At 38.7% G+C, this 14,389-nt stretch overlaps 1 protein-coding gene across 10 annotated transcripts in view; it reads right to left on the bottom strand.

Moving 5' to 3' along the window:
* Positions 1 to 686: 686 nt before the first annotated feature.
* The window catches only part of ZNF385B (zinc finger protein 385B), a 161,428-nt gene continuing 147,725 nt past the window's right edge, over positions 687 to 14,389 (bottom strand). For all 10 annotated transcript variants that reach the window (XM_071747208.1, XM_071747211.1, XM_071747216.1 and 7 more), the window contains 4 exons: positions 7,158 to 7,403; positions 4,935 to 5,113; positions 3,751 to 3,852; positions 687 to 2,134 (listed from right to left, as the gene is read on the bottom strand). In XM_071747208.1, coding sequence (XP_071603309.1) covers positions 1,916 to 2,134; positions 3,751 to 3,852; positions 4,935 to 5,113; positions 7,158 to 7,403 — 746 coding nt within the window. In that variant the 3' untranslated portion in view covers positions 687 to 1,915. The remainder of the gene's footprint in view (positions 2,135 to 3,750; positions 3,853 to 4,934; positions 5,114 to 7,157; positions 7,404 to 14,389) is intronic.

Below are 14,389 nucleotides of genomic sequence, written 5' to 3'. Positions count from 1 at the left end.
TTTATAATGGCCCTACTGTCTTTGTATTAACTCTAAAAGCCTTATAGTTGAGCCTTTTAAATCTTATATTCTTTACTTTTCACTTCGTAACAAAGAAAAGATTTTTACACAACAGATTAAGCTTTTTGATGATCTACTGATAATCTAGATGAACTTAAAGGTCCCTTCCAACCCTGAAAATTCTGTGCTTCTATGATTTTTAGCAGAGGAAAAGATAATTTCAAAACTTCCCAAGCACCTGTGTTCAAAATCATATTGCATCAAGCACCTGTCTACTTTGGCCATGCTTCAGAGCAAGTCCTGGCTCCAAAGTGAGCTGCTTCCAGTGTCAGGTGTGCCCCAGCTGGTATAAAACTTAAGCCTTAATCTCAATTAGAGATGGCATAACCATGTTGCAGCATTTTGGTGGTGCAATAATAAAACCATAATTACCCACCTGACTACTGCTTCTTCTTCTGAATCTCCAATGTAGTGAATGTTTATAGTCATACAGCAAAAAATCCCCAGTAAAGGCTGTAACAGGATGTAGCAAGGAAAAGACATTAAAACACAAGGGAAGTAAACACAGGTTCTGTAATTGTACTTTATTGCAACTCTGGTACTTTGCCTGCTCCTGAAGACTCCTTTAGCTAAATTTGTTCCAGGCTATTTTTTCTGTACCAATTAATATACGCAAGAAGCATGGATGTTTTTCTCATTATTTTATTGAAAAGGTACATTTAAAAAAATACACAGACATTTTACTATAATGGATTGCAGATAAAGATGCTTTAAAAGTTAATTCTATTTTTTTTCCTGTCTTCCACCTCTTGTCCCCATTATCACATGATGAATTCAGTCTGAGTACTGTATATTGACATCACCTTTATAAAAGGGTTGGGGACGTAAGAAGGTAGGTGGGGCATTACTGCAATATATTCAGTAAACAGAGAATACCTTCAATTATAAATATTTTATATTCTGTACATTATTGCATCAGGGAGCCACAACATTATGCAGCATCATTACAGAGGAAACTAGTTAGAAATGGAGAAAAAAAGGATATTTACGTACAAATACATGGATTTCTTCTTGAACAATGTATGTAAGTTGTGATAATGTGCAATTGAAAAGCATTTTTTCTCTGTAAGCATTGCTTAGCAACACCAGTGAGGAAACAACAAAAATAAGTTAAATTAAAGTAGCAAACAAGTACAGATCTTAACTATATGTTATATGGCTTTCTATTTTTAGTTTCTCTAAATAAACTGTGACACAAAAAAGAAATAACTAAAAGCTTCAGCGCTGCATTGCTTTCAAACATTTGCACAGAAACTAAAAATACTAAAATCAGACATGTGATACATCTTTAGAACTACACAAGATACACCAGTACTGGAGCCTAGGATAGTACACAACTCCTGTCAAGAGGAGAACACTGAAAAAAAAAAAAAGAAGGACGCAGTTTACTTTTGAGATGTTATCCACAACTGAGCATTTGGTTCATCTACCTTTTACATCCCATTAGTTTTCAGCGAAGTATTTACATAAGTGTGAATGAGGAAGACCCAAGTTTTCAAGTCTGTCAGGAAAAGATTTTACGCTCATTGATTCCAAGGTGCATCATACACATTGCAAAATTAAAAAAAAAAACCAAACAACAAAAACAAAACAACAAACAAGATGCATGAATCTTTACTGGTGCAAGTTTTATGAGCAATTTTTTCTGTAAATCACTCTCTGATTGTAAGAGTTGAGTAAGAGTAAGAGAACAGTCCGGACTCCAAAATGCAGTACCATCAGTGATGAATTCTATGGTGTGGCTGGTTGAGGTGTCAGGCTGGATGGCATTTCAAAAAAGACATTTTAAAATCTCGATCCCACTTTTCTTTTACCCTTCTACTGGCCATAGTTCTCTCTCTTTTACAACCATACATTAGTATGGTGCAAAAAGTATGGAGGCAGGTGTTGCCCGGATGGGTCCATGGCCTGGCCTGAGGAGAGCTGGTGGTATTGCAGGTGCCTGGAACAAGGAAGCAGAGGGACGGGGAGGAAGGGACAGAGCTGACGACACAGCTGCAGCTGCAGCAAGAGGAGATGAAAGGAAAGCAGGTGCCAGCGGCTTAATCATGTCCTTCTGGAATGCAAGTTTTGCCTGGAATAAAACACACAAAAAAGAGATGCAAATAGAGTTCTCCCCACACCCACTTCTACATGAAGGAAAAAATGAACCCTGACAAAGGGAACTCTGTGGCTCGTCACAGAAGCCTCATGTCAGCTGCTTAGAAATTTTACACACATTTACATCTTACTCCCAAGGCAATTAAAGCAACCAAATTGTATACTTAAAGATACACAAAAATCTTGAGTGTAGGGGCAGCCAGACTCATGTAGAAGGAAACATAGTGAACAAATGTAAATTATATTTTCATAACTGTGCAAAAACCACTAAAAACCACGATTAAGGTTTCAATATTAAAAGTCAAATCTTCCACTGGCAAAAATGAATTTTAGAAAACTAGAGTGGTCAAGATGGGAAACTGCTATTATTCCTGTCTACAGTCAGCTTGCTACTTGCCAGTGTAGAACCTCTCTTTTCAGAAGTATTTTTTAAAATCAATAGCATAAAGAATTATCTCTGAAATAATTATTACTCATCTTATGGTGTGCAATGATTGCTGGTGCTTGTGGTGACAAAGCAAACCAGAAAAATGTATGCTACAGTCTTACTAAAAATGGTTTGCACCACAATCACAGTCTTGTGGGGGAAAAGATACTCATGTCCTTCCTATGATAGCAGAGGGCTCTCCTTATGCAATAGGTTATAAAACAGTGTATCACACAAATGAAGATTAGTGTGCACAGAACCTAACAAATGGGGGGACATAGAGAAAACCCTGCAGCATTTTATTTGCCTCTCTACAATTACAAAGACATATTAATATTTCAGCTTTTAAAGGCTTTTCACGAGCTTATTGCTGCACACACACATTTGCATCTCTCTCCTTCCAACCAAGAACTTGTTTTTGTGCCATAGGTGGCATGCACTTTTGCCTAATGAATAAAACCAAGGCTGAGTCATAAGTAAATAAACATGCAATCTGTGCTGTTCTAGAGCCAGCCTGAACTCTGGCTGTACCTGACTGGCAGAACCAGCTCAGGGAATTCCTGGAAATGTGGGCGGGTATGAAAGGGGAATGGCCAGGGGCACAAAGGCAGGAGAGGTGTTTTGATAGCCAGTGATAGACGTAGCCTGAGCAGGCAGACAGGCAATCAATTCTCCTAGACACTTGGAAACTCTTTTGCACCTGCATAATATATCCATGCAGGACTCTGTTCTGCTGTATGCATTGGCTGGGCATTAGTATTTTTATATCTTAACAACTTCTATCCTTTTCCCTGACTGCATGTGTCATAATGGTGAGTGATCACAGGCACTTAGAAAGACAGAGTATACACATTAGAGCCTGCAAGGAGAAATGCACCAACCCTGCAGAGCTGATACCTTTCCATGGGGCACACAGTTCATTCCCAGTTCCACTGATTATTCCCTTTCTTCTAGCAGTAAATAGGACTCACAGTACTGTCTGCTTGCCTTTGGCTGGGCAGACAGAATACATAACTATCTTCAAATCTGATCCCTGTGCAGATGCAGCCTGCAGGGGCAGAAATACTGTGGAAGAGCCAGGTCTGTCATGTTCTTGTCTGTGAGGTAGGAGTTCCCAAGGTCACAAATTCACATAAGCAGTGATAAGAAATAAAAATACTTACTGCTAAAATACTTGGGCTGCGCTGCAGTTTGTTGTAAGGACTATATTTAGGTTTCATAGGCTTTCCTGCAACTCTGTCCTTATGCCTTCGGCTGGAAATGTGCTGAAATAAATATCCTCACATTTAATGAGCTGTTTAAACATTTCTCAGTTTTGAGTTTGAAATTGATTTATCAGCAGGATATGCCTAAGCCCCTGTTTGTAAGATAAAGCAGGTTCTTTATACAGAGTTATGAGTTTTGCTAAATTAAACGTAACAATTTGGAGCACATCAAATAGAGAATCAAAACCCGATCACATACAGAAAATCCTGTGATCTGAGACAGGCTCTGCAAATTATTGACATTTTAGCTAGTATTTCATTTTTCCACTTGAGGAGCTTTGAAGGCAGAGCAGTAATGACTGGGTCATAGGTATATTCAGAAGTAGGTGGTAAATTTCAGTCTGGCTGATGCTGTTCAGCTGTATAAATAATGTACTACTATTAGTAGAAGGAAGAACCTGTACCCAGGGATATGGCTACACCATGCAATTTAATACTATCTTAGAGATAACTGAAAAAACAGGGAATGAGAGGACACAGCAACACAGCTCAGCACTGTTCAGCTAGAGATCCCCATCTGAGTATCAGAACACATTTGTACTGGCAAGGCTCTGAATCCAGGGCTAATCAGGTCAGACAGAGCAGAGCTGCACGTTCATACAGCTACCCTGTTAATGATATCATTGCTCTACACAAGTTAGACACACCTACAGTATTACCCTCTTGCAGATCATCCTAATCCAACACATTCAAATCACATACTCCATCTCACATACTGTTATTAACAAGTATCCCCACAGGCAGAAACAGCACCAAAAGAGGAATTCAAGGAACCTCAAACCAGAATTTCTTTCATCTGGGAAAAAAAAGTTCTCTCTCCTGAGTCACAACAATTTTTTAATCTAGATATATTATGCTATTCTGACACCTTGTCCACCTCCTTATGACTCTCAAGCCCATTTTTTTCCAGCTGAAACAATTAGGTGAACGTAACCTGTGGTCCACTGTTTAGAAATAATTGTGGGTTGACAGGAAAGAAATACTAAGTTCACTTTTTGACAAAACACACAGACCTACATTCTACCTACAATATTGCAATGCAATGAAAAGCAATAAAAAAACCCCAGATACATGCAAGCTACCTGTTTCAGCTGAATTTCTGAATTAACATGGACGTCACAGATTTCACAATGAAACGTCTTGTTCTGCAGTCCTGAGCCTTTATTGCCATTCTGCACCTTCAGCCGGGAGCCAGGTCTAGGGTAAGACTTGATGGGACCAGCACCATTCCGAGCCTCGACCATGGTCTTGTGCTTGGAGCCTAATGGGCAAGGAGACACAGGTGAGTTAATGATGAGCAACACAACCATATTCATCATCACTGGGACTTGTCTTGGGTTAGTGCAGTGGTGTTTTGGAAGTGGAGGGTGGGCACAGGGATGGCTTCTGTGAGAAGCTGCTGGAAGGTCCCCTGGTTCCAATTCTGGCCCTGCTCCTGCCCAAAGCCAAGCAGATACGGGGAAACTGGATGTGCCTCTGCAAGTAACATATTCAGGACAGGCAAAATGAAACTGCAAAAATACAAAAGAAAAAAAAAAAAAAAAAAAAAAAGAAAGACCTGCAGAGCAGAGAAGGAGGTGAGAGAGCAATGCCAGAGCAAAGACCACAAGGTCAGAAAAGAAAGAGGGGGAGGAGGTGCTGTGCAGACATTTCCCTTCAGCCTGTGGTGAGATGGCATCTGTTTGCCTGCAACCCATGGAGGAGCATGGGGGAGCAGTCCCTGAAGGACCACAGTAGGGTAAATGCAGATTTGTAGTCCCTGAACTGTTACAGGTGAGCAAATGTGAAGCTGCAGCATGTGTGGGATCATGAAGAGGGGCAGATGTGGATCTGCAGCACCAGAGGACCCCCGTGCCAGGGGAGGTGACTGTTCCCAAAAGAGCTGTGACCCTGTGGGTAAACCTGCACTGAAGCAGTTCCTGAGGGACTGCATCTGTGGGAGGGACTCATGTCAGAGGGGTTCCTGAAGGATTCTCTACCATGAGAGGGACCCTGTGTTGTAGCAGGGGAAGAATGTGAGGAGCCCTCTTCCTGAGGAGGAAAGCGGCAGAAACACCGTGTTGGGAACTGACCCTGAATCCCCCCCTTCTCCTGAGAGGAAGGTGGCAGTGAAGGGATCTGGGCCCGGAAAGAAGGGAGGGAGGGAGAAAGGGAGGGAGGTATTGAGATCTGGTCACATTTTCTCTTTCTCCTTGTAGATTAAATCAAGTTTCTTCTTCTCAAGTTGAATCTGTTTTTTGCTCATTACAGTTGTTGGAAACTGAAAACCTCCCTGTCCTTGTCTCAATTAACAAACTTTATTTGGATTTTCTCCTCCCTATCCCACAGTGGGAGTGGGAGGTGAGCAAGCAGAGGCCTGGTTGGTACCACCTGGTCCTAAACTAACAGACTTCCAATGTGTTTATCTTCAAGACAGAATGGTTAAAGTCACTGCACATTAGGATTAATGATGAATCTGTTTCTGGTCAACGTAGCTCCCACTTCTTTGATCTAAGAGGAAGCCAGACAATGGAAGAAGGGTTTGTATGAAAAGGGAACAACAGACACACTGGGCCACTGCTTCTCTGACTCCACATATTGGTGAATTATGAAAAAAAAAGCCAAGGAAGGACTGGAAGAGGAACCACAGCAATCACTCAAACCTAGGAACGTGACTATTTCAAAAAGCATCCTCTTATTTGAAAGTAAAGGCTGCTTTGGCCATTTCAAGAATGGATTACAGCCTGTGAAACCAAATTCAATACTTTGTTAACAAGATTTACATCACCAGCCCATCACAGACCAGCCAGAGCCCACTAGAGATTGCTGCCTTTTAAATGGAGCATATCCAATTCATAATAACAAAAATATTGTAGGACATATGGGACATCTAAGGAGACCACTCTATAATTTGTAAAACATAACAAGTAACAAAAATTACTATAAGTTGTACCAGCAAAAAAAACAGACACCAGAGACAGTGAGGTGAAAGACAGACCACTGACATTTTAACAACCTTAGTGTTACAGAAAGCACTACTATCCCTATGGAGGTATGATGGAATCTGATTAGATAACACGAACTGTAGGGATTTTGTCAACTAAAAGCTTATAAAGTACACGAAGGACAGTTAAAAAAAAATTAGAGCTGTAATAAAATATCAAGCATGACACATTAAATTCTTAGTAACTTATTTAATTTTGCCATTTCAATTTTTAACTAGAAGACTTCAGGGAAGCATGACTACCAGTGCCAGAAAACCAGCTTGTTAAGCTGAATTTTAAAAATATCAGCACACGACTCACTTGCATTGTATGCATACTCACCTGTATTATGGGCTTCTAGTTGTGACAGGGAATTCACAGCCACTTTGCATAATGAACAGTAAAGTAGTTTTTTGGCTTTTTCCTCTTCTGATTCAGAAACTGTGTTAGGAGCTCCATTTGTGCTCTTAGAAGATGAGGCAGGTATTGCAGGTGCCACTGCTGCCACTCCAGGTTTGGGAAGAAAGGGAGCCTCTTCTGTAATGGACTGCTGACTTGCACCATTGGGTTTTGTTTTCCCTTTATCTTCTAAGAGGAGCAAAATATGTATGTCATAATATGCTGCACCCCTACACAAAAAAATTATACAGTAATAGTTCTGCAGTTTCAGTGAACCTAACACAAAAGGGGTGTAAATAATCTCATTTTATACAGGACAGCAGCATCTTTGAAATCTCATTAAAACCTTTCCATGAAATGTGTGAAATTTGACAAAAAGGATGGCTTGCCTGTTTTTAAGGTTACCAGTGAATACCAATCACTTCAACAAATTTATGACAGCTGCTGTTGCTGTACTGCTGAAGGTTTGGACAGTTAAAGGAGCTCAAGAAAGCCCGAAGGTAGCCAGGATTAAGGACTGGAGAGCACTCAGAATCATGTAAGCCTTTGCAGTGGGGTTTAAAAAATTTCTGAAAAAAAAAAAAAGCGCCTTTGTAATGGCTCAAGATTTCCAAAGTCACTGGGAGGACACTGAAAGGCTCCAGTACTATCTTAACATACGATATCCTTCATTTCAGGAATACTTCACTACACACACGATACTAATATTTTTATGGTTTTCTAAGAACAATAGTTGGAGACCAGATGGCTCTGATGTGCATTCCTGTATCACTTCATAAATACGAGTTGCTAATACTTATATGCCAGTACCACATCTAATAGCAACCTCTTAAATGCTACTTGTATCTCATTTGAAACCTGTCTCATAGTTTTAAATAGTGTTGAACTGATTTGAAAAACTAGGTTCTATTTTGAGCACTTGGTTATTTTTAAGTATAGGCCCTTGCACTTTATGTTTACAGCTACCAGACTCTGCCTTACCATGACTGTTTATCACATTGATACCATGCTATCATGAATTCTGAAAACAGGATTGTAACCCCTGCACTTGAGAGTGTGTTACCTATCAACAGGCATCCTGAAACTACAACCCACAGCTGTTGCTGTATTTCCCAGAAATGCATTGCCCTACATCAAGCTTAGACTGTTAAAAAACAGGAGAAAAAAAATTCTAATGAAAGAATTATTGTTCTTTAAAAATAGTGATGAAATACTTTGAAATGATATATGAACTGTATTAAACATTGAAAATGACCAAGACTATTACAAGGACCAAATTAATGTTAGAACCAGATTCTGAAAGTATTTTGATTGAAGTATGATGAAAGTGATGTTAAATCACAGTTCATAGACTATTCAGTTTCCATGTCTATAAATAATGTCACATCTGTAAAAATCTAGAATGCATTATACAACCTGTTAGTCTGCATAAAATGCATAGTTTTAATAAACAGCATTTGTTAACATTCTAAATTAAAGAGTTTTCAATATATAAAGTTTCAGAGGTGCCAACATCTGAAAAGGAAACACCGAACTGCTGCCTTTTGTGAAGTACAGGAAAACACATTACTTGTTCTAAGCAATATTATGCCAAACTGCAAAAGACATAAAACCAGGATAGATGTGAACCTGAATGCAATAAATAAAGGTTTGTCAGTATGTTGCATTTCAGGCCTCAAAAGAATAATACACCGGCAAGCTGTATCTTAATATACAGAGACTACACTTCTAGTCTGTTGGGTTTTGTTTGTTTGTTGCCCCTGACCTCCCTCTTCATACCACCTGCAACACAAGGGAACAGATTTTTATTTCTTTGTTTTGCCATCAGGCGTCTGTGGAGCGAGATCCTGAGTGACAGAGTAACATCCATTGTGCACAGGCCACCAATTACCATCACAGACTGATGGCTTTCCATTGCTGAATTTACCAGATGATTGAAAAATGAGAGATTTCATTTCCCACTTCTCCTCAATTAACCAGCCACCAGCTGATGTAGCATGTAAGTTTTTAAAATATTCCCTAGATTTACAGTGTTTTCACTATTAATACAAAGAAATTCTAAAGTACATAATGCCTAACAAAAAACCTTCTAGAAAATTACAGAGAAGTTACCAGCATCCATTCTGGCTCAATTCTGTCAGTATTTCAGCTCTTGGAAAGAACCTCAGCTCACATAATAATACCATCATTTGGAAAGCTTCCTGTCACAAATAAGCTCTTCATCCATGGAGATGCATGTCTGTAAGGATAGCCACACGCCCCTCCATGCATTAATGTTTCCATCCACCATTCTAAATGCTTAATGCAGAACATCTTCAAAGATCATAATTGTAAGGTTATTACACATTTTAACTCCCACAGAAAGTACACTGAGCTAACTGCATATTTGTCACCACAGTGGGGCCAGAATTGGGGTTTCCTGGCTTTTAAAATCAGAAAGTTGCACTTCTCCAAAGGGCCTTTTGATAATAGCTTATTGTTTTCAACCCACAGAACTCAAAACACCAGTTCTTACAGTTTGATGTTTGAGACAGAAATGCCAAGTGTTCAACTGTGCAAAGTATGGGAAATGCAAATTTCACGTATATACAAAGCACAAAGAAGACAATTCCTTTACTTGTACATCTATCACAGAGCTAAGAAATACTACCTATGGACCAAAATCAGAAATGTAACTGATTGCAAATGTAAAAAAAAGAAATGTAAATGTTGATGCCTGCACAAATACACACACTTCCAAACTAATCAACACAAAAAATACACATAGATGGCATGGTGTGGTAGGATTAGAGTCTCCTTGCTGTTTCTGAAGGTAAGTCTTATTGAGACTAGGCTCAAATCTGTTCTGATTTCCACATGGGCCAAGCTCATGGACCCCAGCAGAACCAGGCAGAGGTCAAACAAATGCATGAGTGAGTTCACCCTGCCTAGGACCAGGGGTAATAGCTCCAGGTTCTGCTGCACTGCTCCACGGAGCACAGCTGGAAGCAGGAGATCCCAGAGGTACCAACCTCTTCCCAGAAAACCGCAGCTGCATTCAACCTGAGCCAGGGTCAGACTGAAATGCTTACATTGTAACTCACATGCAAGGGCTTAATTTGACATCTAGCCTGTTCTGTTGAGCTGTATCTGATTATGTTCATTTTCCACATAGGAATGCCATATTTCATCTGTGCTAAATTCCTGCCTTTAAATGAATTCTCCCTTTTCCTCAGGACTTTGGAAAAGTAAATCAATGGTTCATTTCAAGTTCTTATTGAAGCCTGAATTTATTTTGAAGTAGAGCCTAAGGAAAAAATAAGCTAGCTAATTAAGTATTACTTTGGGTTCAGTAATATCAATGCTTTTGTTGCCTACTTACATTGTTTCAATTCTGCTTTGAAGTTGTTTTCACATATTGCTGGTTGCTTGCCTTAGGTTTGTGTCAGCACCATTTTAGAATTCAAGACTTATTTATCTTACTGGCACTGCCTCCTTTAGCAGTCTGTACCAAAGTCAGGACATGGTGCAGGATAACATCTTACAGATTTAAAGCTCACAGGTTCTAGCTCCCAAAGCAAGAGCAGCTTAGGAGATTTGCCAATCTCTGCAGGTCATGTCACTATTACTACAGCTGGCATGGCATAACCTACTGGACTTACCTGTTAATGCTGAATTTGAAGTCAGTGGGTTTTGCTCTAGCTGAAAAAGGGTCAAAATGTTACCATAAAACTTCTTCCCTCTGACAACCTGCAACTCTTCTCAGCAGTTTTCTCTCCTGCTGAACATGAATGCTCTGCTCCTGGTGATAGGCTAGCAATGAATGCTGCCCAAAAAACCCCTGAAAATAATAATTCCCTCTCCCAACGACTATGCAGTTTGGTTTATAAGGTACCTTTAAGAGATCTCTCTTGGTTAATTTTGTGATTTGTGTCAAGTGTTTACTATTTTATAACATATTTAGATTTATACATTATATATTTAAGTTTTAAAATTATCTCTTACCATATTAAAATTTGCCTACAGGTATTTGCTTTCTATCACTAGGAAATAACTTTTTTCAATGTGAGTGATTTTGATATATATTAGGTAGAAATTCTAATTTGGACTTCATGATGAACATATATGTATTAATTTCAGGGAAAAAATACTTATGGTTCAGATTCTTAATACCAAATTGAACTTCTTAATACAAATACACCCAAACAGAATTCTAGAACTCATGTATAAATCTAGAAATTCAGCATTCAGCTTCTCACCTTTCCTTCTGTCTGGTCCCTCACTGGATCTCACAGGTGCCAGCACTGAACAGCAGCCATATACAAAGGAATTAAAGCAGAAGGGCAGCACAGACGGTGCCAAGCAACCACCACTGCCCTAGACAACCCTACACTGAAACACTTTTGAGAGATTTGCTCATTTCCCACCTTGGAAATGAAGATTTGTTTTTACAATTCTTCCACCTGCTTACACAACAGAACATATTGCCAGCATAGAAAACAGCATAATGGAAAAATCAGTTTTGGCAGTCAATATGGTTCCCTTTTGCAAGGGAAGAAAATAGTAAATACTTGAACTCCTTTTCTTCTTTAAAAAAGAGTAATGAAATTTCTACTACAATTTCCAGCCTAAACCAGCTACATAGGGATAATCAGAGCAACTAAATAATTCAATGTATAGCTGAATCATTGCATGGGTTTGAGCTCTACACAACCAATAAGCAGAACTGATGCATGGTTAGGTGCAAATCCTTTTGGGTGTGATCAGCCTTGTTTAAAGTGGTATGTTAACACATCATTATTGAAAAGACAACCTTTTAAAATGGGGACAGTTTGATGCCTTGAATACCTTCAATAAATTTCTTACTGTGCCATTTCCTATGGTAATTTAAACCAATTTAAAACCACACTACCCCAATTTCCAAAATGAAGGGCTCATATTTTGTTTGCAGGTTACTAAAAATGTGGTGTAAAGATTGTCTTATGATAGCCTTGAGTTTGTACAAGTAATTTTACAGGGAGTTGGTATTAGTCTGAAGTGTTGATTTTAGGTAGTAATTGAGACTTTGAGGTAAAGAAAGTCTATCTCCCAAACCAGCAAAGCTGTACTGAGTGAAACCAGTTTTCAGGTTCTCATTATAATTTCAGCATCCCCAAATATGCCTATGAATATTAGGCAGCATTATCCAACCTTTGAAGCACACAGTGATTACAGAACAGAAAATCGATCATAAGGACATGAGGAATCTAGAGAGAGAAAAATTAGCAGCTTTAGCTGTACTACAGAATTTTTTTTAACAAAATTTGCAGTATTTAAAATAAAATATGAAAGTAGAGAGGTCACAGTCAAGTGGTTACAAACCTGTCTGCAAGTACCTAAGGGAGATGTTAAGAAAAAATTACAAAATAAAATCAAGAAAATATATTTAGCTACACTGTACCTGAAGGACTGCCTAAACAATCCCTGGGATCTACCTTGGGACACAGGTCTAAGGCTGAAACTCACAAGTCATCATATTGGAAACAATAGTTATGCATCTCTTTGCCCTGAAATAACATACGGAGGGAGAAGATCAATGATCAAATTAATAGATGGGTGAGAAGGGCCTCCTTAGAATCACAGAACTGGTTTGGTTAGAAAAGACCTTTAAGAGCACCAAGTCAAACCGTTAACTTAGCACTGCCAAGTCCACCACTAAACCCTGTCCCTGAGGACTTCATCTACAAATCGTTTAAATATCTCCAGGGATGGTGACAGAACCACTTTCCTGGGTAGCCTATTCCAATGCTTGACTTCAAGATATTATATCCTTCAATATATTTGTAGAAAAGCCACTGAATAGAAAGGCAGACAATAGCTCCCATAAGGAAAGCAAGTTTCAAAACATTGTTCTTTTTTCACATAAAGTGTTCTGCTGGCTCACACTGCTGTAAAGGAATAAAAGCATGCACTTAGACAATTAGTTCTCTTTTTTATGAAGAGAAAGATAAACACTATGAGTAATATGTGCCATAAAGGCAATAGCAGGAAAGCAATTAAGTCACTAGTGATCACAACCTTTATAGCATTTGTAAGCACTCTGTCCTGCATCTCAGTGTCACTCAAAAACAAACTAACAAAGAGCATTAGATTTCTTGACACTCATTAAGACAGAGTTAGCTAACTTTGAAAAGGGATTTCAAAACCTTTTTTGTTTTACCTCCACATTTGGTGAATAATGATACTCTAATGGCTGTCAGACAAAATACTTACTATCTCACAATTTGTGCAGTCTACTGAGAAATGAGGCTGAAAAACCCGTAGGGCTCTGTTCTAGAAAAATTCCACAGCAAACCTACTTGCAAATGAGATTGCACAGTGCATCTATTAACCCTTCGATTACTTTGATTTTAAATTTTTTTTCTTGTACTTCAGGCCTGTCTGAAAAGCAGTTAGCTTTTAGATAATGAAAGGTTGTTACATGACATCAGTCAATTTGGCGCATTTTACAGACAAACAATTTTGTTTCTACGGAAAGCTGAGAAACAAATGGAGACTATAAATATAAAGCTTTTCATCTCAAACTCAAACGTGCACTGAAACAAGCTATAACATATTTTCTGAAGATACTGAAGCTACATCAGGAAATTTCTTGATGGCTCTGCAATATTAAATGAACTCTGTAGCTAGACTGATCATTTGATTAACCGCATCACTACTCTCCGACAGGCTGAAACGAAGTATCTTTTTCATTTCAGAAGTATTGCTTGTTTGGCTATGGTACCAGAGTGGTGTTGATATTTAATTTCTTAGATTATTTCTGATTTTGCACACCAAAGACTCCAGGGAAATTTCTTACAAAGGAATTTGTTGTTTTTCTGGAACACAGAATCATTTGCAACTGATCAGATTAAAGATATAATGTTATAAAGGTTTGGTTTTGAGATTTTGGATGGGTTTAATTTTTATGAAAGCAGACTGACAATATTTAGAAAATCTTCAGAAGGGCACACAATTCTGCATCTGTAAAATATTGCACTGTAAAATCTATTTTTGTACTTATTTGTACACATTCCTGAACAGAGAGGGCCTGCTGCTCCAACTACTGGGAATGTCTGACATGATCCCAGTATAACACTTTGATTTTCAGTCCATTCCTTGCATAATTAGGTATTCTTGGGGAATTTGTTTTGGTTGGTTGGGAGGTGGTTTATATC

Source organism: Heliangelus exortis, chromosome 6 (assembly GCF_036169615.1).
Source record: "Heliangelus exortis chromosome 6, bHelExo1.hap1, whole genome shotgun sequence".
Classification (NCBI taxonomy): domain Eukaryota; kingdom Metazoa; phylum Chordata; class Aves; order Apodiformes; family Trochilidae; genus Heliangelus; species Heliangelus exortis.
The sequence above is the reverse complement of the archived record's forward strand: the minus strand, read 5'-3'. Positions and strand labels throughout refer to the sequence as shown.